Source organism: Empidonax traillii, unplaced genomic scaffold (assembly GCF_003031625.1).
Source record: "Empidonax traillii isolate 1590-97213 ecotype Southwest subspecies unplaced genomic scaffold, ASM303162v1 scaffold975:size500420, whole genome shotgun sequence".
Taxonomy (NCBI): Eukaryota; Metazoa; Chordata; class Aves; order Passeriformes; family Tyrannidae; genus Empidonax; species Empidonax traillii.
In genome coordinates, this window is record NW_020956168.1 from 278098 (window position 1) to 303356 (window position 25259).

General features: G+C 57.6%; 2 protein-coding genes across 5 annotated transcripts; one reads left to right on the forward strand and one right to left on the reverse strand.

Moving 5' to 3' along the window:
• Window positions 1–4346: 4346 nt before the first annotated feature.
• Window positions 4347–14445, reverse strand: MCAM (melanoma cell adhesion molecule). 4 transcript variants are annotated; one of them, XM_027903519.1, is made up of 16 exons: window positions 14379–14445; window positions 10360–10487; window positions 10039–10252; window positions 9849–9919; window positions 9658–9745; window positions 9326–9499; window positions 9117–9244; window positions 8814–8973; window positions 8603–8724; window positions 8178–8316; window positions 7432–7556; window positions 6704–6839; window positions 6573–6590; window positions 6003–6147; window positions 5468–5585; window positions 4347–4740 (listed from the first exon to the last, which is right to left on the reverse strand). In XM_027903519.1, the coding sequence occupies exons 1-16, from the start codon at window positions 14443–14445 to the stop codon at window positions 4711–4713; spliced, it is 1863 nt and encodes a 620-aa protein (XP_027759320.1). In that variant the 3' UTR covers window positions 4347–4710. The 4 variants fall into 4 exon arrangements, with proteins under 4 accessions (XP_027759320.1, XP_027759321.1, XP_027759322.1 ...); XM_027903520.1 differs by lacking the exon at window positions 6573–6590; XM_027903521.1 differs by lacking the exon at window positions 5468–5585.
• Window positions 14446–21942: 7497 nt separating this feature from the next.
• On the forward strand, window positions 21943–24358 carry RNF26 (ring finger protein 26). The gene has a single exon (XM_027903524.1). The coding sequence runs from the start codon at window positions 21943–21945 to the stop codon at window positions 23383–23385; it is 1443 nt and encodes a 480-aa protein (XP_027759325.1). The 3' UTR covers window positions 23386–24358.
• Window positions 24359–25259: the final 901 nt, after the last annotated feature.

Sequence of the window (25259 nt, forward strand, 5' to 3'; positions counted from 1 at the left end):
ATAAAAAATAAAAAATGTTGAGATTTTCACGAAATATTTTAAAAAAATAAAAAGTATAATAGTGTCATTAATATAAAATTATAATAGCAGTATTTAATCCTTTCAGATCTGTAAAGAATAAGGAAAAACAGAAGGTAAATATTCTTACAGAGAGTAGCTGAGCTTTAAGGTTCACTTGGTTTAAAGTCCTCATTTTGTTTGCAGATGCATTGTTAATGTTTAGAGGTTATACTAATGTTATTTATTAATTGTTTCCATTCTTGTATGCTGCCCACTAAGAGCTTCTTTGTTTGGGATTTCATTCACCTGTGTCAGTAAAAAAAAAAAAAAAAAAAAAAGAAAACAAAACAAAGTTTTATTTTTAAATAAAATTTCCTTTGTTGTAGCACATGGTGTGTGTTGTGTTGGTTCTGTGAGCCCTGGGAAGAAGAATCTCCTGCTCCAGCCTGAGATGTTCAGTCTCCTGGTTCTCTTTTATATTTTATATCTATATATATATAAAATAAATATATATAAAAATATATAATTTATATTTTTATATAATTTATTTTTATATATGATATTTATTTATATTTTCTATTTATATATAAATATTTCATATCTATATATAGATATGAAATATATACTTTTTATATATAGATATATAAAATTGATACTATATATACTATATATAATATTATATATAATATATAGTATAAAATATAGATAATATATATAACATATAATATAGTATATATAATATATATACTAAATATAGTATATATAATATATATACTATATATATCTATATTTATATATAGGTATTAAATACTCTTATATATATAAAGTAGATACTCTTTTTTATATATATAGATATTAAATATTTTATAACAGTTGCCACAATTATCTGTTAAATTCAAGTGGATGCTGACAAACAGAGGGAGGAAAGATTTACACAAATTTCATCCTACTAAAACATATTCTAAGGGAATCAATGAACAAAATCTATGATCCATCAGGACCAAGAAGGGCATTAACAGGTTGTTTTTTTTTTTTTTTAACGTTGCATAGCATTTGTAGAGTTATATATAATATAACCTAATGTAGGATATATTTTACATTAATAATAAATATCAGGATTTAGTTAATAATTGAATATATTAATATATATATACACAGGAACTGAACATACACTGTTATATATTCATATATATCAATATATGGGTGGGTCACATACAAAGGGTATATAATGGATCCAAAAGGATCTAATTAGACAATTTAGCTAATTTGGGATGGACACACAGGGGATGAAGGGGGAACCCCCCACCAAGTCACAAGGAGGGTGAGGACATGGGGAGGGTCAAAGCCCTCAGAGATGTCACTGTGGGACCCAACGAGTGAACTGGGTTACACGTGGGGGTTACCTGAGGTGGTTTTATTCCCCCAAAACTGATCCAAGGGGTCAAATGAGATCACTGAGGGGTTACTTGAGGTCATTTGGGTCTTTCATAATTGGGCCAGGGGTCAATGAGTTCATTTTGGGGTTACTTGAGGTCATTTGGGTCTGAAAATTGAATTTTGGGGTCAAATGAGTTCACAGAGGGGTTACTGGAGGTCATTTGGGTCTCTGATAATTGGGCCAGGGGTCAACGAGTTCATTTTGGGGTTACTTGAGGTCATTTGGGTCTAAAAATTCAATTTTGGGGTCAAATGAGGTCATTGTGGTGTTACTCGAGGTCATTTGGGTCTAAAAATTGAATTTTGGGGTCAAATGAGGTCATTGTGGTGTTACTTGAGGTCATTTGGGTCTAAAAATCAAATTTTGGGGTCAAATGAGGTCATTGTGGTGTTACTTGAGGTCATTTCAATCTGAAAATTGAATTTTGGGGTCCAATGAGGTCCCAGAGGGGTCACTTGATGTCGTTGCAGTCCCTGGTCGTTGTTCCAGAGCTCCACTCTGGGCTCAGGGGTTCAGAGAGGGGTTAATTAATATCAGAATGAGAGGGGACACATGGGTGCAACGGGTCAAGGAGTGTCAGCCCCCTGAAATGCAGTCCAAGGTCTAAGGTCTGCTTTCATTAATATTTAATTAGCAATATTAGTTTCTTAGTTTTATTAGCACGCCCTTGTCGCCGTTGTGGGACAGAACCAGGCCCCGCTGCAGCACCAGAATTTATTTATTTGGGTCTTCTTGTTGTCTGTCAGAGCCTGAAGATGCAATTGTCTGATGGAACTTGCTCAGTTCTAATACTGCAATTATTGAGGAATAACCCACAGCTATTTCAGCCAATATTGTGTCTATTAAAACCTAACAGTTCTCTAATAATCACTTGCAATGGCTGGCCCTAAAATTATCTGTCAGAGTGTATTTGCAGATTTATTGGTATTTAAAACAGCTGACACTAAGATCTCTTCTTGTATAACCTGCCAGAGTCTAATAATATTGTTCTTCATTAAGTAATTAATGTAGGTAGAAATATAATAGTTTAGCACAATCTGTAACAGAATCCACTTGGAATTATTAATGCAATTATCTATTAGAATTATTAGAACTAACTTATTAGTACACTTAGCAGCTCGAAATTCTGTATTATAAGTTGTTCTATTGAAAGAGTCTCATAATCATATAATAGCATTAAAATTCTCTATTAAAAGCTATTACTGTCAGCATCCAATAAATGAAATACCAATTTGTATTTAGTCTTTATACTAGTTATTGCCATCAATTTAAAATTATCAATTAAATATAATATATATATTATATATTTTATATATTATATATAAAATATATTATCAATAAGATATATTATCAATAAGATATATTTTCAATAAGGTAAATTATCAATAAGACACTGGGAACTAAAGTAGCTAAGATACAAATAACAGTATCTATTAAATTCTTTAAGGGAAAAAGCATTAATATTTATTAGTACCTATGGTGGCTATTTATTACAATTATCTAATGTCTTGATTCTATCAGAATAAATCAATTCTATCAGAACAAGTCACTCTACTTATTGATTTGTCTGTGAGCAGTTATTAGTATTTATATTAGCTATTAATACAACTATTAGTATCTATATTAGCTATTAAATCATCTATCAATAGTTTCTACAATTGGGATCTGCTGAATTTTATTGACAATATTCTCTTTTAGTACCTTCCACCACTTGCAGCATAATCACACATTGCCATCTAAAGCTCTGATTATATAATAATAATAATAATAATAATAATAATAATAATAATAATAATAATAATAATAATAATAATAATATATAATATATAATAAATATAATAATTAGTAGATTTATTAGGGCTGATAGTTACTGGTGTATTACATTTATCAGCAGCTAAAGGGGCATAAATATGTTGTGTTAGAGCCCTGATGGGACTGAGGAATGATGGGGGAGACCCCTCTGCCCTTCCCACCCCCGGGGCAGGGGGGAACAAACTCCGAACTCAGCCTTGAATTTGTACTTTATTTTCACATATATATATATATATATATATAAAAAAAAACCAAAACAAAAAATCAAAATAAAACAAACAAACAAAAAAAAAAACCCTTGCAAGTATCAGACAAAACTTCTGGAAAATGTACACACGAGTCCAACAAAAATATATATATATATAAACCAAAGCTTTTGCTGGGACACCACGTGGAGCTGGCGGGGCGGTGGCACAGGGACGGTGCTCCTGGCACGCAGGGGCCAAGGCTGGTGGGCACCAGAGCTCTGGGAACAGGCACTGAAGGGCAGCAGAGAGAGCCACAGCTGCGGGTGGAAGGCTGGCACAGCCCGTGGCACGAGCTAAAGGCACGTTCTCGCCCCTGTCCCCTCCCCAGCAGCCTGACTGCGGGGCCAGAGGTGCCACCAAAGCGCAGCAAGAAACCAATTTTACCCGGGGCTGGCAAGAAAAATAAAAACCCTGAGACGTCACTGACTGGCCCTGGTCTAGTGCTAGCTGGAAATTTGAGGGGGGCTCTGCCATTGCTGTGCAGGCCCCCCTAAAAAAAACCCAATTCAAACCAGACAAAGCTGGGTCTGGCACGTGCCTGGAGATAGATGGGCACCCCACCCAAGCTGTGCCAGCTCCTCTCCTCCTGTCAAGGAGCTCCCTCCCTGCACGGCACCACCCGGGCTTAACCGAGACAAGAACAGCTCAAAGGCAAAGCAAAGCACGAAAACCTCCCCCCAGACGCCGCCCTAACCCACCCCCATGCCCGCTGCTCCTCCTCTAACCTGCTCGCCACCACAGCTGAGGTGCCTGGCACGTCCCAAAAATCCCATCTCAACAGCCTCTCTGAGCGAGGTCGGGGTGAGAAATTAAAAAATAAAAAAAACACCCAACAACCCCACGCGTCAAACCCTTCCCCACACACACATGTACAGAACAGATTACCTGGGGATGGGGGGAGAGAAAAAAAAAAAAAAAAAAGCCTCAAATCCTTCCACCAAGTAGCTTAACGAGATATTTCTTCCTAATATTGCTGTGGCTTCTCTGGAGTAGTAAAAGCGAGTCCAGCTTTGCTAAGGCAACACCTGCAAGCCCACGGCTGAGGTAACGGAGGGGCAGGGCAGGGAGGTGTCCCCTGCACGCTGGGCTCAGCGCTGTGACACACCAGGGGTCTCTGGCAGTGCCCCCCCAGGTGTTGGAGCAGGGGTGGGAGAAGGCAATCCAAGAGCAGGAAAGGTTTTGAAGGGAGAAAGCACTTGGTAGGTGTCCTCTCTAGTTCCTCAGATCGATGTATTTCTCGCTCTTCAGACCGACAAAAGAAGGGTGGGGGGGGGAAAAAACAAGCAGTTAGGGATGGACACGAGCTCAGATCCTCTGCTGTAAATGTGTTAGTGACACACCCAAAGCGACGGGGGGGACAACTGCCAGCCTGGGCCACCCCAGCGTGGCCGAGCACCCTCCCCACGGTCAGGGGAGGGACGAGCTGTGCAGGCACAACCCGGGATAAACTCTTGGCCCAAGTCTAAGTGGGCTCAGGTGATGCATCCTGTGGCTCCACAGCACGGCTGGCCCAGCACTGGCACTGGGAACCGCTGCTCAATCCACCCCAGGTGACAGGAAAGCCCGTGGGCCCAGGGATTCATCTCAGGGGTGCTGAGCGGGACCCACTCCCGCAGCCTCTGCCCTGACTCCTGGCCAGAGAGGTTTTGTGTAGTTCCTACTCCCAAAGGCCCCCTGGAGAGCCTGGAAGGAGGCAGAGCCAAGCAGAGCAGCGTGCTCCCAGGAGGTGCCAGGGGCTGGCACACAGCAGAGCTGCCCACGCATCCCTGGGGCTGAGATCCCTCTTTTCTCCCCTCCCCTCCCTTCCCACGGCCCCTCGGAGCGCTGGTGATGGATGATAGAGGCCCATGCAGGGTGGGCAGTGCTGGGAGGGGAGCAAAGCATTACCTGGATCACCCTCATCCCTGCTCCCAGCCCCGGGAGCAGCCCTGGCCCTGGGAAGAGGGCAGTGCCCGATGCCCGGTCCTACCTGGTCAGCAGCGGGTCTCTTCTGGCCGTTGGCGCCCTGCAGGAGCCCCGCCTCTTCGGGAAGTTTATCTGACTTAACTTCAACTACAATCTTGTCTTTACGTGCCTCTGGCCTTGTGCTAGGGGAGGGAGGTGACAGTTTTTGAGACATGGTTTGGGGGTACCAAAGAGGGCCAAGTCCTGGGGCTCCGTCTCGGGGGACGCTCCGGAGCGGGGCCGGGGCGAGAGAAGCTCCGGCTCTCAGGAGGATTTGGCCGCCCAGCCCCTCCCCGGGGAGGGGACCCTCGGCTGCTCTACCACTCTGCTGTCCTCTCACGGCCTCCCTGCACGGACGGGGCGAGCAGTGCCCTGTGGGAAGCTGGAGAAGCTGCCAAGCCCCCGGTGCGATGCCCTGACCGCCCCCCCCCCCCCAAGGCTGTTCCCCCCTCACTGTGCAGGGAGCAGCTGGTGCAGTGGGATGGGAAGCACAATGAGCGATGGCAGGAAGCAGCCCTGGCCCCGTGGGCTCCCCAGGGGGGGCGGGTGGCAGCGCTTACATGTCCTGCTTCCCAGCGCGGCCACACGGGATCTTGCCTTTCTTGTGCAGGAAGTAGATGACGGCGCCCAGCACGGCCACCACCAGGATGGCCACGATGATGGCCACGATGATCACCCCCTGGCTCTCTGCTGTCGTCTTTTGATCTGAACACGAGAGGGGAGGGAGGAATCAACGCCTGCCCCACTGTAGCGCTCTCTCTGTGGGCAAGGAGAGGATCCCTCCCCCCGTTCCCAGCGCTTCCCCAGCTCCCTGCAGGATGCAGATCCCAGGGCAGAAACACAATCTGCCCTGGGATGCCACGCCCCATGTGCCACAGGAGGGTGGGTAGCAGGGATTTCTGCAAGGCACCAGGGCCATCCCTTTGCTGCCTTGCCCAGCAGGGTGAGGTGGGTGAGGGCAAGCGGGCAGCTCTGCCACCGCTGGGAACCGTCCCTGCTTCCCTCCCTGCTCGGCAGGGAGAGGAGCAGCGAGAGATGCAGCCCAGAGCCAGCAGCCAAGCTCCCTCCCCAGGCAACATAACGTGACTCCTGCCAGAGCCTGAGCTGATAGACACCATCAGCAGACTGACCTTTCCTGACAGACTCCACTGGAAGAGCAGGAAGGGAGAGAAAGAGCGAGCTCAGCCCCGCCAGTGCCCGTGTGAGGGGCACTGGCACAGCTGGGGGGTTCCCGGGGCACAGAGCAGTGCCAGGCACTCACCCAGCAGCTGGATGTGCTTCTTGCTGTCCCCCAGGTCGTTGGAGACGTGGCACATGGCCCCGGTCGTCAGCAGGTCGTGGCTCACACGCACCGTCAGGTTGCTGGTGATGTGCTGGTTGTCGACGTACTCGTGAGCCTGGGCAGGGGAGGCAGGGCAGGGTTCAGCACCTGAGCCCCTCACAGGGACCTGATGCCTCAAAATCTGTGTTATATCAGGTTTTAGCACGGCTCATCAGCGCCTTCATCTTGCTAAGCAACTTTGCACAAGGTTTCTAAAAACGCTGTTTAACATTCCTTTCGAGAATTCCAGCGGACAAAGAGATTTCAGCAAGGTGGAGAAAGAGGCACAACAGAGAACATGACACCTGATACAACCAGGCAAAGCTATTCAGGAGCCTTGAAACCATTCCAGGAGGCGTGATGCTGTGCCAAACACCACGGAACAAGACGAGGGAGACGGAGATAAGGGGTCTTTGGGACCTCTGACTCGAATTCGGGAGGCGTGGTAGTAAAGGAGGGATGGTTTTGGAGGTGAGTGTGACAGAATGAGGTAATGCTTTGAATTATTAATCAGGTGAGTAAATAAAATCAAGGGGCTTTGGGAACTCTGCGTGCATGCTTGGGAAGAAACCCGATTCTTGTGCACTCGATGCCGTAACAACAACAGGAGTTTTGCCTCGCAGGCTGAGCGTTGGGGAGTTTTCTGGCCCCAGTTCCCCAGCTCTCACCGTGCCGTTGACGCTCCAGCGGACGGAGGGCCGGGGGAAGGCGATGGCCTTGCAGGTCAGGTTCACCACCTCGTCCTGCCGCACGTACAGCGGGGAGCTGCTGAGGGCCACGATCCGCGGCTTGCCTGGGAGAACAGAGGGCCCTTCCATCAGCCTACACCTGCACCTGATGCCCTGAACTCTGTATATTATGTAGAACTGTAGCACAGCTCTTCTGGCATAGCACTTTTAGCCCACAGTTGTATTACACTCCTAAAATGCTGCTCAACGTCTCTGGGCGAGGATTCCGACAGGCAAAGATTTCTGCAGGGTGAAAAACATCTTATCTTTAGAAAATGTCCTCAGAGTAAGGCAGAGCAGGGTCACTCCACTTGATACAACCAAGTCAAAACTTGAAGAAGCCTTGAAGCTGTTCCAAGGAGGACAGAGATGACGAGGAGGAGGAGGACAGGGATGAAGGGGTGGTTGTTTTGTGACCACCGACTCCAATTCAGGAGGCGTGGTGGTGAGGGTGGGATGATGGCACAGGCAGTTTTGGGGTTGGGTGCAACCAATGAGGTAACGTCCAAATGTTATAATTCAGTGGTGTTATAGAAGTTGTAAAGGCCTTTGCTGTCAGGTTGTGCAGTACATTTTGTGCACCAAAGTCTTGCCACAAATAAAGAGCTGTTTTCCACCTTTCTACGCTCAAAACTGTCCAGAGAATTATTTCTGATTTTAGGCAGCACCCCCACCCCAGCTCTTACCCTGAACAGCCACGGACACCTGCTTGCTCTGCTCCAGCCCCGGCACGCTTGGGGCCACCACCTTGCAGCTGAAGTTGTTGGAGGTCTCGAAGGTGAGGTTTTTCAGGGTGAGCTGGTTCCCTTCTGCCACCGTCTTGCCCTGTTGGGAAGGGAGACCCCCAGCCATCAGCCCCAGGCACTTCTGTGCTCAGCTCACACAGGGGCTCAGGCCCTCCTGCCACGCTCAGCCTGCAAGCACAGGACCTCCCTGCAGTGCTGGCCAGGAGGCAGTGAGGTAGAGAGGGACAGTGCAGGTCCATGGAAGTGGAAATCCCTCCCTTGGCCTCTCAGGAGAGATGCAGCAAGCTCCTGATCCTGCAGCAAGCTCCTGACTCAAATTGCTGCAAATCCCAGGCTGAGCCTGAGCACGACAGAACCCTGCTCACCTTCTTGTCAATCCACTGGTAGTTCAGGGCCACGGGGCTGTGGGCATTGCAGCTCAGGGTCACATTGTCCCCTTCTCGAAGGGAGGAGGACGGTTCCATCTTCACACGGACCCCTTCGATGTCTAGGAGAGGGACAGTGAGCAGGGCAGGGTGAGCAGGAGGCACGAGGCACCCACCTCGGGGTCCACAGGGTCCCACCCCGCTGTCTTACAGTTCACAACAAGCTCCACAATCTTCTCTAGCTCTGTCATGTCATCCAGGTCCAGGCTGTGGCATTTGTAGACGCCGCTGCTGCTCTTGTTCACGCCATGCAGGGTCAGGACCCCGCTGTTGGGCTCTGTCAACCATGACAGGTCCTGCCAGTCATCCAGCTGCAGGCAGTGGGGAGAAAGCAGAGCCCTCATCACCCTCCACAGCCACTGCATCCCAGCCCTCAGGTTGCTCCCACAAGGAGCAACCAGGACACAAGGTGTTTGCCGAGGCAGAGGTGCCCAGGTCCCCGCTCTGGCCTCACCTCTTTCTTGAAGAAGGTGAAGACAGGAGGTGGGTTCCCATCAGACTCACAGACCAGCTTCACGTTGTCCCCTTCCTTCACCAGCGCCGAGGACGGCACGACCTGCAGGGTCAGGTGCTCGGCGGGGTCTTGGGGGGAGGGAAGGGGCAGGGTCAGTGCCAAACCCCGCTGACCAGGTAGCAGCACCGCCCCCCTGGCCCCCCACTCACAGAAGACGGTGATCTGGACCTTCTGGGACTCCAGGGCATGCCTCTGCCCCCTCAGCCAGTAGTGCACGGTGCAGTGGTAGCGGGAGTCGCGGTCCTCGCGGGTGACGGGGGCGAACAGGGTGCTGGTCACGGTGTACAGCCCGCTGGACTCGCGGGTCCGCGTGTACTTCACCTCTGCAGGGGACACGGGGGGCACAGGCGCTGTCCCCAGCCCACGTCAAACAGGGGCCAGCCCCTCCTCTGGGCTGCCAGCCCCCAGCTGGCGAGGCCCTGGGCAGCACCAGCACCCCGGCCCCTCTCCCACGGCCGTTCCCCATCCCCGCCCCACTCACGGTTGTCCTGCAGCTGCAGCTGCTCCCCGTTCTTGTGCCACGTGATGTTGGGGGGGGGGAAGCTGTTCTTGCTCTCACACCTGGCGATCTGTGGGGGCACAGACGGCCTTGAGCTCTGGGGGGTTCCCAGGGGAAATAGGGGAGAGGGGAGCGGGGAGCCTCCCCCTGCCCTGTGTGGGGCCGCTCCTCACCTGTGGGTTGTCACTGTCCTGCACAGAGATGCCTGCCGGGTTGGGCTCAATCTCAGGGGTCTCGGGGACCTCTGGAAAGAGAAGCCACCCCACAGGTGTTAGGAGGGATGGGATAGGATGGGATGGAATGGGATGGGATCCCCTCTGACCCTGCAGAGCAGCCGTGCCGCCCTCCTGCCCCGTCACTCACTGTAGACGTGGAGCTCGGTGCGGTTCTCGCCCACGCTGGAGCTCCCCGCTCCGACCTGGCACACGAAGGTCCTGGCATCCTGCATTGTCACCTTGCTGATGGACAGGGCCTTGTCCTCCCCCACCGACAGCCTCTCCTTGTAGGCCGTGTCGTCCTTCAGGACCCCGGTGTCCGTGACGTGGCACAGCCTCACCGGGCTGTTGGTGCGGTCCACCTGCAAGGCCAGGGGCCGAGGCTGGGCTGGGGAGCCCGGGGGAACACCCTGGGCTGGCTGTGCCCCCAGCCCACCGCCCAGCTCTCCTCTGCCAGGCCAGCACTCACGTAGAACCAGTTGATGTAGGTGTAGGAACCATTCCCAGGGATGTAGAAGTTGCACTCGATCCTGGCCGTGCCCCCGACCTCCACTTCAACCACAGCTGGTGTGGAGACCTCCAGCTTGCTGGCTGCAGCTGTGGGACAGAACCTGCTGCTAGGGGCGGGAAGCCCTTGTGCCTGTCCCCATCTCTATCCCCCAAAGGGTGTGGGGCAGAGCCCCGTCCTGTGCCAGTGTGCCCCAGACTGGGGATCTTTCAGCAGAAAATATCCCTCCCAAGAAGCGAAATGAGCCCTGGGCAGATCACTGCCAGAGCTGGAGCCATCAGCACATCACCACAGCAGCCCCAGCTCTATAAACTTAAAAGCTCTATTAGGCTCAATCATAGAATCTAATGATCTAATCAGATGTGCCCCCACCCATTACCCAGCCCCGCAGGAGTGCCAGGCACGCTGCCTTCAGCATCCACAGAGCGCCCGTGGGCTCAGGTACCAAGCCCCTCACAGCAGTCCCGGGAGCTGGGGCATGAATGAGGCGCTGTGTTCCTCCACAGCAGGATGGGCACACAGGGCAGCAGCTCAGGAGGGGCGTCCCAGCCAGCTGTGGCTCCCTGCTGCTCCCTTTCCCCCTGCAAGGGTCCATCCTTGGAGGATGTCCCGGAACACCACGGCCGTGGCACTGCCAGGTCCCTCCACAGCAGGAATCCAGAACCCAGTGGTTGGAGCACCCAGCCCTGCAGCATTGCCAAGGCAAGCCCCTCTCTGCCCATGCAGCAGACACAGCTCTGCCCACCCATAGCACGGGTGGGAGACCCACACCCTGGCAAGCAGGGCTGGCCCATCCCTGCACCCACCTTCCCTCCCAGCCCAGCCGCCAGCAGCAGTAATGGAGCTCCTGGCCACGCTCCAGGACGGATAGGCAAGGTAATGGCTATTGATCCGGGACAGGGAACGGAGCAGCTTCCCAAGGGATTGGGAGCAGCTCAGCCCCAGTCGGGCACAGCCGAGGCAAGGGCAGCATCGACACAAGGCTGGGAGAGTCGCTGCCACCAACCCCACAGGTGACAAAGCAAGGGGGGTCTGCACGCCCTGGGCTGGCACAGGGCCCTGCAGAAGGTCCCCCAGCAACAGAGCCAGCCCAGGTATGGGAGCTGGGGACAAGAGGCTTGGAGGAAGCAGCTGTGTCAACACCTCCTGTGATAGGGCGGCTCGGTAACAGCCACCCAGGCAACTTCAAAGGGCAGCGCCCGTGTCCACAAACTGCTCTTTGTTCGGATCGGGTACGTGGTGGCACAGTGCCAAAACACAGCCAGGAGCCCCTTCTGCCACAGCAAAGGCCTCGGGCTAGCAGGACCAGCCCATCAGACAGGTTTTGGCCCGTGCCCATCCTATCGGTGGGCACAGCTGGCACTAAGCGAAGAGGGACGAGCAAAGCACGGCACAGCAAAGAAAGTGCTAGAAAAATAGCAGGTGATGCCCAGAGATAAGAGTGCACCAGGGACAGGAAATTGGACCCAGTGTACATAGAAAAAGATAACTTTGAACCACAGGCACCTGCCCACCCTGTGCAGCCACGACTTGGCTGCCTGGTCCATGCAGGCACCTGCAGAACTGGGCAGGAATTGGGCAAGCCTGGGGCTGGGGTGTGGCCCTGCTGCCACCCTGCACCCTCCTCTGAGCCGCAGGCAGCCAGGCCAGACTTTGCCTCTCTGTCTGACCCGGGGCAGAGCCAGCCCCTGGGAAGGGGAGAGCTGCTGGCCCTCCCCCTGACCCGCTCGGCATGAGGGCCCTCAACCAGGCAGCAAAGCAACCGAAACCATGAGCTCAGAGCTGGAGAATGGCTGGCATCTGGGGCTGGCATGAGGCACACATCGCTCCCAACCATCCACACTGCCCTTGAGGAGCCTGACACGGTCGCTGCAGCCCCCACCCTGCCCGGAACAAGGGCTCGCTGCTCCCCATCTCCCCTGGGACGAGCTGGAAGGAGCATCCAGCAGCCAGTTGGGGGGACACAAGGTCCCCCCTCCCGACCCTGGGGACACAAGGCTTCCTTCTGCAGCTCCAAGACCTTTTTGCTATTTGCGTGGGCAAGCCAGAGAGGCGCTGGGCACAGGCCCCCTGGCACAACAGGCCCTGGAGGCTTGGCCATCCTCCCTTGTGCCCAGCACAGCTGCAGACACCGGGTCTGGTGGGGGGACCTGGAGACCCCCGAGCAGCCCCAGCTGCAGAGCTGAGCTCCGTCCGTCCACCCCGAGCGAGCGCCTGGCACAGCTCCAGCGGGAGACCCGGAGCTCTGGAGAGGGAGGACGTCTGCAGCCAGCGAGCAGGGAAGGAAGGAGAGCCCCCGTGCCTTTCCATCTGGCTGGCCGACAGCCGGCCGGCAGCCAGAGCTCCACAAGAACAAAGATCTGCTTTTAGAGCCCGGGAAAGGGGGTGGGGAGCAGCACGAGTCCCTCGCCAGCCTCCTGCAGAGCCGAGGTGTGCGGGGAGACGGCACAGAGCCCCCGGCGCTGAGCCCCCCGGCCCGGAGCGAGAGGAGGGGCACGGCAGGGTGTCTGGAGCCGCACGTGGGATGCCTGAGGTTTCCGTGGGTTTGTGTTCCCCCGTCTCAGGGAAACCAGCTGCGGCCAGATCCCGCCTGCTCCCGGCCACAGGCACACATGCTACCCTCCTGTTCCCCGGGAAAGCTGCTCCCTCTGCACAGATCTCTGAGGCGGGATGCCCCAGCTCACAAAGAACAGCATCGCCCGCACCTCGTTTTCTTCATGGAGAGAAAGAACAGGGTGCAGAGCCCCGGCCCCTCAAGGAGCAGCACCAGCAGCGCCCAACAGCACCCAACAGCCTCCGCCCCAGCCCGGCCCCGGCTCGCTGTGCCAGGGATGGAGCCAGGGCTCTGCTGCCGCAGGGACCAGCACCTTGCACCCCCAAACAACCCCATCACTCCGTCAGGACCCCGTCATGTGCACCAGGAGAGGCCAAACTATCAACCCCACCCCACAGCTCGGTGACAACACCCAGAGTCCCCTCTAACAGCCGGATCGCGGTGCAGAAGAGGCTGGGGTGGCTCTGGCAGCCCCAGGGTGGGCTCAGCCCCCCGCTCCAGCAGCACTGGCTGGTCTGGGAATGTCTTGGCTATGGCCCCTCGAGCTTCTGGGAAGCATCAAGCCTTTTCACGTGGCTGGGCTTCCAAACACACCGACGCCGCCAACCATTGAGAGACTCCTGGCTCGGCACATGTGCTATGGGAAGGGGATCCCGGCACGGGCCGGGGGTGGGAACAGCCTGCTTTAGACTCTGAGCCTGACTTTGGCTTCAACACCTCGGCCCGGGCAGGTTCCCAGCGGCGGGACCACCTCCGCAGCACGGCGGGGCGAGGGAGCAGCCAGCGCACCGGGACCGCTCCCGGGCCCCCGGCGAGGGGAGGGAGGGAGGGATGCGGGGAGAGGGGCAGGGCAGGAAACGCAGCCACCCCCCGAGGGTGAAAATGGACTGGAAAGTGGATAAAAAAAGAAAGCGCTGAAAAAAGCCAAGAGAAACACAGCGCCCAGGGGAAAACTCCTTAGAAGGAAAGGGGTGGATGCCTCCCAATAACAACCAGCTCGCTGAACGCACGTGGGGCACCCCTCAACCTCGGAGGGGGGTGCAGAGGGGCCCCCAGAGCGGGACGGGGCACTCTGCCCCACCCTGCCGAGGATTGCGGGGCCGTGCGGGCGGGGACACGCGTGGATCCCACCTGGGCTCTGCCCCGGCCCCGCGATCCGAGCATTCCCGGCGCCGCGCCAGGCACCGCCCGAGGGGCGCAGCGCTCCGGGGCTCCTCGGGCTTGGCCCCGGCGGGAGAACCGCCGCCGGCTGCCCCCCGCAACGGCGAGCAGAGCCCCGCACTCCCCGCCGCACCCCGCGGTGTGTCCCGGAGGGGGACGAAGGGCATCCCCCCGCGCCGCGCCCTCCGCAGCGCCCCGGAGCGCTCCCGCAGGTGCGCGCCCCGCACCGCCCCGCACCGCCTGGCCCGGCCCGCAGCCAACTCACCGCAGCAGAGCAGGAGGCAGCAGCCCCAGCCCAGGGCGAGCCCCGCCGCCCGCCGCCCCCCAGCCATGCCCGCCACCACCGCCGGCCGCCCGCGACTGAAGCGGGGCCCGCGGGGCTGACGTCAGGCGGAGGAGGAGGAGGAGGAGGAGGAGGGAGGAAGGCGCGGTGCCTGCCTACCGCCCGCGGCCGCTTATCACCCCCCAGCGGCAGCCGGCCGGGCGCCGCCGCGCCCATCCCATCCCCGCAGCGCCGTGACCATCCCCGCACAGCAGCGGGAAGCGCTCGGCTCGGGGGTCCTCCCCCTCCGGCGACCCCAAACTCCCAACCCCAGCACAGCCCCTCGTTTTCCAGGCGTTCCCAGCGGTGCCGGAGGGGCTCGGCAGCTCCTGCCAGCTCCTGCCTGCCCGGGCGTGCACGGGCTGAGCGAGGCAGACAGCCGGGCGCTGGAGGTGGAATCGCTCGCAAAGTGTGGGATCGGGCTGTTTTCCCTGGGGTTTGGGGAATGCCGGCGACAGGGACTCAGTCCCCAAGAGTGCGGTGTGCAGGTGCCAGCGGTGACCATCAGGAGTGACCTGCTGCCCCCGCTCAGCCCCACAATCAGCCCTAAAGCCCAGCCGCAGCTGCTGGGTCACCTTTGAACCCGCAGAGCAAACACACAAAAAACGGGTGGTGGGGCGGGGGGAAACCACTCTTTGTCATTGTCTGGGCTCTGAGGAGGCACCTGGTGACAGCGGGGTCCGCGGGGAGCAGCAGGGTCGTGTCCTAGGCAGGTCACCGAGGTCTGCGGGGTTGGTACCCCAGAGCGGCGCCCCCAGCCCCACAGAGAGCCCCATCCTGTCCCCGAGGCAGGGCCCCAGGGCACAGCGAGGCGCGGCCGAGCCCCCGCACAGCTGCTGCTGAATGGGGCGGCTGTGCAGACGCTGCTCTCCGACGGGGCCGGGGCAGCACGGCTGGCCCTGGGGCGGGGGGGCTCGCCGGGCTGCACAAGGCTCCCATTATCCAGGGGTAATCGCCCAGCCCAACGCAGTCCGGCCCCTCCGGCAGCCCGAGGAGGAGCACAGCCAACCCCCTCAGGTGCTGCAAGTTGCCCACAATCAAACCACGCAGGCCAGTGTCCCCTGCCCTGTCACAGCCCGGCTCTGTGCCTCAGTTTCCCCCGGGGCAGTCAGAGCCAGAGGAGCTGTGTTGGAGGACAAAGCACTGGGGTTTTCTTCCCCTTGGAAGCCCTTCTGTTTACCGTCCTCACTGCCCATTCACAGGACTCCCAAATCTCACTGATTCAGAATCACCCTACCTGGGGACAGGCTCAGGGCTGTCCCGAGCTTTTCTCCCACTCTCAGCCCTGGGGGCTCTAAACCTTTGCATACCCTTTGCTCTCTTCTGCTTGCTTCCCCTGCAGCATGATCTGTGCTCCAAGGCCCGGCCAGCACAGGCTGCCTATCTCTGACCCTGCTGAGCCACCCAAGGGCTGGGCTGCAGGTTCCCCTGAGGCACAGGATTCCTCCTGGGAATCCCCGAGCACCTCTCAAACCTCCAGCCCCCTGTGCTGGCCCCCAGACCTAGCCCTGCTCCCCTACTGGTGCCATGCAGCGCCCCTTCCCATGCCCTCCTCCTCCTCCTCCTCCTCCTCCACCTCCTCCTCCTCCTCCTCTTCAGGCCCGACCAACACCCCCCCCCCCTTCTTCAACAGAGAGCCAAAGACTTGATGATTCATCGGAAATGATTAAATTTTTTCCCCACAGGATTAGTTGCTTAAAATGGCAATGCTGGGCAGCGATAAGGCTCCGAGCCCTCGTGCTGCCGCTGGAGAGGGGAGGCCTCCTCCCTCCGCCGGGAGGAACAAGTGCAAGGGAGCTGAGCTGTCACCCACAGGATGCTCAGGAGCTGCTCTCCGATTTAAGCCCCACAAGTGCCACCCTGTGAGGGAAGGGGGCCCAAGGGCTGCTTGGAAAGCACCCACCGAGTCAAACAAACAAGCGGGAGGACCGAGATGCCACACTGCCGGGTGCATTTTGTTCCGGGGCTAACTTTTATTCCGTGTTAAAAATAAAGCGGAATGTTGCTAAGAAAACCTCTGCAGGAAAATTCCCAGCAGTTGGAAAGGGCAATGCCCCTCCCTTGGAGAAAACAGGCTGGCCAGCCACTGCGGTGGGGAACGTGCCACCCTCAAACAGCCTCCTGCTCCCACTGCCTGGCTGTGCCTCCAGTTGGTTGGGCTTCAGTCTTTTAAACTTTGAAAAAAAACTGGGTTTTTTTTTTCCCCCCTAACAAACTAATGGCTCTGGGGAAGACGGGAAGGGTTTGAAAGCAAGGCAGGAACAGATGGCATGAAATCGCCCCGTTGCGCTGTGTGTGGCACCCAGTGGGCTCGGGGCTGGCCACCTTCATCTTCCCTCCCTGCTGCCTGATCTCACGCCCTCTTGTTTATTTGCTTGCTTAATGGATTTGGCTTTGGCACCCATTCACAGCCACGCACACAAACATGGATTAGGCTCCCCTGTCACGGCCCCCAAGCACACAGCCAGGGTGGGAAGGTCAGGGAGCACAGGTCTGGACCCACCTGAGGCACAGAGCAGATCTCACAGCTCTCCCTCTCTGGCAGTGGAGGGAATGTTGGTGCACTCTCCTCCTCCATCCCTCCTGCCACCTCTCAGGTGAGGCTGTGCCTGGGCAGGCAGCTATGCCCCTGGCAGCGGCGGGGCTTTGCCAGTCCCTGGCACAGCTGCTGGAAACCTGGGATGCACAGGACCGTGCCCAGGGCAGGGCTCATTCCCCGGCGTTATCCGAGCATCACAGGTTGCAGGAATGATCTGGAAGTGAGTAATTACATTTACCACCCCCCCCCCGGTTCCCGCTGGGCCTGGCTCTCCACAGCCAGAGAGGGGCACAGAGCCAGGCACAGAGCACAGGCTGCACCCCAGCCCCTTCCACCTTTCCAGAGAGATCCCTGTTGATATGGGACCGAGGGATGCTGCCAGAGGGAGCTGGGCTGTGCTCTCACTGTGCATGTCCTGACACGTGTCCCAGGTGGGGACAGGGGGCCCTGTGCCTTCCCCAACCCCTGCAGTCCCCGGCCGAGCCCGTGGGGCCCAGAGCAGCTCGGGGGGCTCCAGGAGGGCTCTGTGGGGTGCCTGGGGTGCTCTGTGCCAGCTCCCTGCAGCCAGCGCTGGTGGTGCTGCTGATGGACCGCTGGCTGTCCCAGCTCCCCGTGTGCTTCCAGGGGGGATGCGGGGCAGCCGTGCAGGGCGGAAGCCTCGGCTGCATCCGCCCAGGCCTGCACCTCTTCACACAACACCGGCAGGGCCGAGAGGGGCCCCGCTCCCTGGGGAAGGGACAGGCCGTGGGCCAGCACTGCGCTTTCCTACACTGCCCTGGCTGCTTCCCTGCCGCCGGGCCACGGCAGTGCTGAGGGTCACTGCCCTCGGGCACCTTCCTGCCAGGCTCTGGTGCTGCCTTTTGGGGTGCTCGAGGGCTCTGGGGTAAGTACAGGAACCTGCCTGGGATGCCCAACCTCTAGTGCTCGTTCCCTGATTGGAAGACAACGAGGAATGGGGTATCCCACACGCCACAAGGGCATCTCGGGGCACCTCCACCCCACCTCTGTTCACCTTTGAAAGCCCTCCTCGACACCCCTGTTGTTCAGCTCAGGAAAATGCCTCCTTCCAACCCCTTTCCTCGACTGGGCTGCCAGCGGCTCCTTTGTGTCTCCCCTCTCCTTCCTCTCCTCTTCTGCAGGGCCTTTCTGTGGGGATTATTAACCATGGCTACAGGGCCTTTGTTCAGGAGGGGCCGGGAGCGGGAGCTGCCAGGAGGAGCCGGGAGGGTGGAGGAAGGAAGGGAGCAGGAGGGGGGAGGAAGGTGACATCTGGATTTCTGGGCCGGACGAGCGCGATCTCCTGGAGCAGCTGCACGGTGATGGCCGGGGGGGTCAGGGGGTGCAGAGCGGTGGCAAAGCCCCAAAAAGGAGCCAAGCTGGCAAGGGTCAGCCATCTCCAGGCCGTGCAGTCCTCCCCTCACACCCTGGGCACGACCCTGGCTGTGTGTGGGGTGGATGGACAAGGACAGCTGGGGCAGCGGGAGCTCCTGGGAGAACCTCAGCCAGCTGACAGCCCAGGCACAGGGAGAGGGAGCCCTCTGGCCAGCCTGTCACTCGACATCTTGGGGGTACAGGAGCCCCACGTCCCCGAGCAGGTGCTGCCCTGGGACAGGCTGTGAGCCCTCGCTCACACTCTTTCAGCCGGGCTGGGCACGGACGTGCTCGAGGCTCCCCTCCCAGCCCTGCTGCACTGCTGCCCTGGCACGAGGGGCAGGCTTTGGGACTAGGTGGGGGCTGAGTGAGAAGCCAGAGCCTGGGGATGGTTACGTATAAAGTAGCCTTTTCCTCCGGAGCGTTTCCAAGTCCATCTCCCCCCAGCACCGGCCGGAAAAAGGCCCCATTGTCCCAGTGTTACACGGGCCGGGGCCGGGCACTCGCCCACACAAAGGGGCAGATCCTGTGCCTGGCCGTGGGCTCCAGCCCTGGGACACCTCCCTGGGAGGGGCAGCTGCCCCAAACCCCCATGTGGAAACCCTGGCGTGGGCTCCCTGTGGGCTCCAGGCAGGGATGTCTTCCCGCCTGCTTTGCCTGCAGGGCTTGGGGTTCCCCCGGGACGGTTCACTAGGATCAACTGTGAGAAAGCCTAATCACAGATTAGCCCCAGATGGGCAGCTTTAGGCCAGCCCCAGCTCTGGGGGAGCCCCTCTTGCAGGGGATCCCTTTGGAGGCTTTGGGAAGGCTCCCCATGGAAAGGGGAGTAAAGGCAAAGGCAGACAGGGCTGCCAGGGCAGTGAGCAGGGCACAGTCCCCATCCCACCTCCCCACACCGCTGGCCCCACAGCACTGGGGACACGCTGGAGCACCAGGGCCCAGGGGAACTGTGGGGCTGGCCTGGCCAAGCAGGAATTTCTCCTCGCAGGATTTTCCCAGGGAAGAGGACTTGCTTTTCCCAGGGCTGTCTGGCCAGGCTCCAGGAGGAGAGAGAGATCCCGGCTCCCACCGTGGGGGGACATCCAGCCCTCCAGAAACACGGTGGCCAGCCCTCGTGCTCCAGCTCTTCCACAGGTCTGCAGGGTGAGCAAAGGCAGGGAAGGTGCCTTTGGCTGCTGGGGACACCGGGATGGGCTCCCTGCTGCTCCCAGTCCTTCCTGCAGCCTGGCTCCAGCAGGCTCGGAGCAGATTCCCTGCCAGCAGGGATACGTGCCTTGGGGGATACCATCCCCTGCACCTCCAAGGCTAAGGGAAGGGCAGAGGAAGAGCAAACCACATCATCCTGGAGCCGAGCCCGAGTGGGGACGGGGGATTTTCCGGAGCGGATGCACCGAAATGAGCCATTGTTCCAGCCTGGGCCGCGAGCTCGGGGCTGCGGCGCCCGCCCCAGTGCCCAGGGACCTGCCCAGCCCTGGGCAGGGCTGCCTGGAGGGCACCCAAGGTAGGGCTGCTGGCAGTGCCCAGGATTTGTGCCAGGGCTGCCACAGGGCCGGGGGTCCACAGGGGAGGGCACCCTGGGGATGGTGCCAGCTGTGGGAATGCTGGGAGTGCTGGAGTGGTGCCAGCAGGACCCACACTCCAGAAACTCCCTTCCTGCCTCAAGATAGCACCAGGGCAGGGACCCTTGTCCCCCCGCAGAAACCCGGGAAGGGCTTTCCATCCCTGCACCCAGAGCCTCGCTCTCCTCTGCTCCAACCAAATCGCTGTTCCATCCTGAGCCCCCTCCTGGCCTGAGCCCTGGGCCCCTCTCCAGCAGGACTGGGCGATCCTACCGCGATGGGAAGCAGGCACAGCTCCCCTCCATCCCCCGGAGCAGTGATGGAGAAGCCCCTGCACGAAGCCAGGGCTGTGTGACCGGTGCAGCCCCTGCAGCAGGAGCCCACCGGGGTACCCCGGGCACGGCCGGGGGATGGAGGGGGAGGCGGGGAAGGAGCGGAGCACGCCCAGCCCTCGGCTCGGCTCCCTTTGCCCTTCTCCCGCTGGGTGAGGCGATGAGAAACGCAAACATCTCCATAAATGCCGAAAGCATCCCGGTCCGTCACGTGGGGATGCAGGGACCCGGAGCCACGGCCAGCGCCGGGAGGGCAGGGAGGGGACAGAGGGACAGCAGGACAGAGCCCGGGCAGGGACAGGCGGACACGGGTGGCACCGCGCAGCATCAGCGCACGCAGCCGGGGTCAGGATGTGCCCCCTGCCCCGGCTCCTGCCCCGGCTCGGGGTGTTCGGGGGGGTAACACGGAGGGGGGGAGCTGCAGGAATTGTCCCCAGCCCTGCCGCTGCCTCGCCGGGGCAGGTGTGGCTCATCATCCGCCGCGCTCGCTCTGCCATTCCTTAAAAAGCCACGGGCTCCAGGGCTGGGTTTTCCTGAGCTTGTCATCACCGGCAGCGTGGCAGGGCTGGCCCATCCCCTGGGGCACCTCGGCAGCCCCACGGCCTGGCCGGGAGCCCGCGGGGAGGGCCGGACCTGCTCCAGGGCTGGAACCTTGGGCTGGGTCACGGCCGGGCTTTATTCCATGATGTCCTGCAGGAAACAGCGGGAGAACAGCTCTGAGCTGCCCCAAGCCAAGGCCAGGCTGGCCAGAGCTCCGGGCAACCCGCTCTGGAGGAAGGTTGGCCCTGCTCCTCCTCCCACAGTGCTCAGGCAGATCCACGCAGGGTCCGGGAATTACTGAAATATTATAATATTAATAATATGTATTGTTATAATATAAAACTCTCCGAGTAAAATAAAGCTATTAACATTAGGTAATATAATTCATATCAGAAATATAATACAAGACTATATTTTAAATATAATATTATATATTGTATTTATATACTATATAGTATACACAATATGTAATATAATATATAATTTTCATATTGTAATATGAAAAAATTAAAGGGGTAAAAATTATATATATTGTAGATATGATGTCATATAATATTATTTTTATATTGTAATATAAAAATACTTCATTTCAGGCTTTAAAAGGTATATATATTATATAAATATAATGTCATATAATAGAATTTTTGGACTGTAATGTAATTTTTATATTGCAATGCAACTTTCACATTGTAATATAATATGTCAAATACTTAATTTCATGTTTTTAAAAATTATATATACTCTAAATATAATGCAATACAACACTTATGAAATAATTTAATATTAAAAATACTTTGTGGTTTTAAAATTATATATATATTCTAAATGTAATGCAATGTAATTTTTATATTGTAAAGTGATTTTTGAATGGTAATGTAATATAAAAAATACTTAATTTCAAGTTTTTAAAGTTCCGCGGGCGCGCAGCGCTCCCCGACAGCGCAGGCGCTGGCCCTTTAAATGAGCCGCAGTGGGCGTGGCCGCGTCCTCCGAACCGCCCAATGAGCTCGCCGTGAGGGCGGGCCCCTCCCCTGCCATTGGCCCGGCGCTGCACGGAACGGCGCGCCAAGATGGCGGCGCCCATGGCGGAGGGTGGCGGCGGCGGCGGCTGAAGCGGCGCCGGGCGGGCCCCGCTGTGGGGTGTGAGGGGTTTGGACATACCGGCCATGGACGCGCTGTTCGCGCTGCTCCGCGCGCTGCGCCTGGCGCTCGACCTGCTGCTGCTGGTGCTCGACCTCAACTTCTTCCTCGTGTCCTCGCTGGTGTCGGCGCTGCTGTGGCTGCTGTCGGCCGCCTGCGGCCTGCCCGCGGCGGCGGCGGGCGGCGCGCTGGCGTGCTGGGACGCGGCGGTGCTGGCGCTGGCGCGGGGGTGCTGCGGGGGGCTGGAGGGGCTGCGGGCGCTGGCGCGGCTGGCGGCGCAGGCGGCGCTGCGGGGCCGGGAGCTGGCGCAGCGGGGGCTGGGCGCGGCGCTGGGCTGCGGGCAGGCGCTGGGCCGGCAGGCGTGCGAGGCGCTGGCCATCGCGGGCAGCCTGCTGGTGTACCTGGCCAACAGCCTGGTCAACGTGTGCCTGCTGGGCGCGCAGAACCTGCTCACGCTGCTGGCCGCGCTCTGGGACTCGCTGGCGGTGCCGGCGCTCCGGCTGTCCGAGCTGCTGGCCGCCCTCCTGGCCCACGTGTCCAGCGGGGCCATCGCCGTGTCCATCCTGCTCTGGTCGCCCTGCCAACTGGCCCTCGAGCTGCTCTGCACCAGCGCCCAGATCTTCGTCAGCGTCTTCTTCGTCAACGTCTACGGGCTGGGGCTGCTCCTCCTCATCGTGGCCGTGGGCACCTTCCTCCTCAACCCCGGGCTGCCGTGGACGCTGGCGGGACACTTCCTGGGGTACATCCAGGGGTACTTCCACGCCCTGCCCGCTTTCCAGCGCCTGAAGAGGGACGCGTGGCGGCTCTACCAGGTGGCCATCCTAAGCGTGGGCATGGCCATGACCTCCCAGCCCTGGCGCAGGCTGGCCCACTGGGTGCTGCAGCTCACGGACTGGAGCCTGCAGGTGACCAACTGGAGCCGGGGAGGCAGAGGGACCAACCGGGGCAGCGACCAGCGAGGGGCTGTGGCGGTGGCCAGGGCGCTGGGCCAGCTGCTGGACGAGGAGCAGGTGGCACAGCCGCGCCCCGGGAATCGCGCTGGGACGGCCCATGGCAGGGTGGCCGTGGGCAGGCTGCTGGACGAGGATGAGGAGCAGCTGGAGGCAGGACAGATGCCACTGCCACGCCCTGCCCTGAGCCGTGCTGCGGCGGCACAGCATCCCCAGGCAGCCAGGCAGGAGCCAGGCCCGTCCTGGGGGAAGGCTCCGAGGAAGCAGCAGCTGAACGCGACGGCCGGGAACGCCGAGGGAGCGCCGGACAACGACCCCTGGGTGCTGCTGAAGGAGCAGGAGGAGCGCAAGAAGTGCGTCATCTGCCAAGACCAAACCAAGACGGTGCTGCTGCTGCCCTGCAGGCACCTGTGCCTGTGCCAAGAGTGCACGGAGGTGCTCCTGCAGCAGGCCATCTACCAGCGCAACTGCCCGCTGTGCCGCCAGATGATCCTGCAGACCCTCAACGTGTACCTGTGAGCCCCACGGCACAGGAGGGGCTTGGGTTGTTCTCCCAGGAGCAGGTCAAAGGCACCCCCCCTGCCTGCACTTCCTTCCCAGGGCTGCCCCGAGCAGCTTCCAAAGAAACTTGAGGATGGTGCTGGAAGGGCAGAGCACTGTTGGGGTCGTGTGCTGGTCACGTTTGCTACGTACCTAGGTTGTAGCTCTTGCTAGCAAGCACAACACTGATCTCTGCAGGGGGCTGGAAGAGAGTTACCTGGGGTTGTTTTTTTTTGTTGTTGTTGACGACTTTTGCTGTTTTTCAAGGCCTGTTGTTTGCCTCGAGCCCGCAGCAGCCTGAGATCCAAAGCAGAGCCATGCTCTGGTCCCTCGTAGCCAAAGCTGATGGAAAAGTTAAAGGCTCTGCCCTCCCAGGAATCACAGGGGCTGGTGCGAGGCAAGGGAAGAGTTTTCCCGAGGTCTCACTAGAAAACTACCTGGCTGGCTGCGTTCAGGCCTCTGTTTTCTCCTCCCACCATGGAAGTGGGGGAGTTCCCTGGGAGAGGAAGGAGCACACTCAAGTTTTTTTGACTCTGCTCCCAGAGAGCTGAGCCTGGCTCCCAGCTGGAGAACAGTTTTCAGCATCCCAGCCACCCAGTGGCTTTGGTTTCTGAAGGATATCCCTTGCCAGGACAGCGTGGAGCCCTGCAGAGCTCAGTGTTGCTGCTGCTTCCACGCATCACCTATGCAAGACTAGCAAGCACACGTCAGGTTTTCCTGCAAAGGGATTTGGCTGGAGGGCGTTACTCTTTCTGCTTAGGGAACCTGAGGGGTGGCCAGCCAGCCACTGCTTCCAGCCCTGGCAGCAGCAGCAGCCCAGCTCTGAGCCAAGGCTGGAGAACCCTCTCCAGATAATAGATATTTTCAGGCTCAGAGCACCCTGGGACAGGCAGGTTCACATCAGAGCTTGCTCTCACCTTCCTAGGGGCTGGGCTGGTTAGAAGGAGGAGAGGGGGAGCACCCCAAAGCTCCTGGGAGCTCACAGACATTCCAGCTCCAGGCACATCTGCTGGGATCTGCAGTTGTGTGCACGGAGCAGCACCAGGACCACGGATATCTTGGATTAGGGCAGGGTTGTTCTGTTGTTCTGTCTTACCGTCTGTCACAAACATAGCTGGTTTTAAAGTGTCCACTGAAGTCCAACGAGAGCATCTGCTCCTGGCTGGGGAGGCCTGAGGTGGTTCATCCCAGCCTGGGCAACCAGCACCATTCCAAGAAACTGCTGGGCTGCCAGGGGGCCTTTTGCACTGAAAAGCTTTCCCTTTCCCAGCTGCTTGCCTGAGGTCAGCCACACGCCACAGCCAACTTTGGCTGCAGCCTGGCTGGAGAGAGCTGCCTGCTGGACTGCAAGCCAGGAGCCTGAGGGCAGTTGGCATGCTTTTCCTTCTCCATTTCCCTGCTTGATGAGCAATTTAAGCCAAAACAGAGGCAGCAGAGAGGCCTGGAGTGCTGGGAGATGCCTCTGTGCTGTAAAACTGAGCTGTGGCAAGGTACTATCTTGTGGAGTGGCTTTGCTCTGGAAGGCACTGCCAGAGCTGTTTTTCCCTCACATTTTCTGGGAGCTGGAGGGACTCCCTGGCCCTGGGGCTGTCAGCTGCTTCCACTCCACTTCAAAGAGATGCAAAGCTCCCTGTTACTCAGCCTCTTGTCCCTGTGCCTCCCACACACCTCCCTTGGTAATGTTTGCTCTCTCCAGCCACCAGCACTTGCAGTGGAGTAGCCAAGCTCTCACCAAAGCAGCGAGTGTGACCCCCCAGGCTGTGCTCCCTGGGGTCTGGCTTTGTCCCAGAGGACACAGGGAGCTGCACCCTTCCCTGGATGTGCCCCTGGAGTCCCCCAGGAGTGGGAGTGTG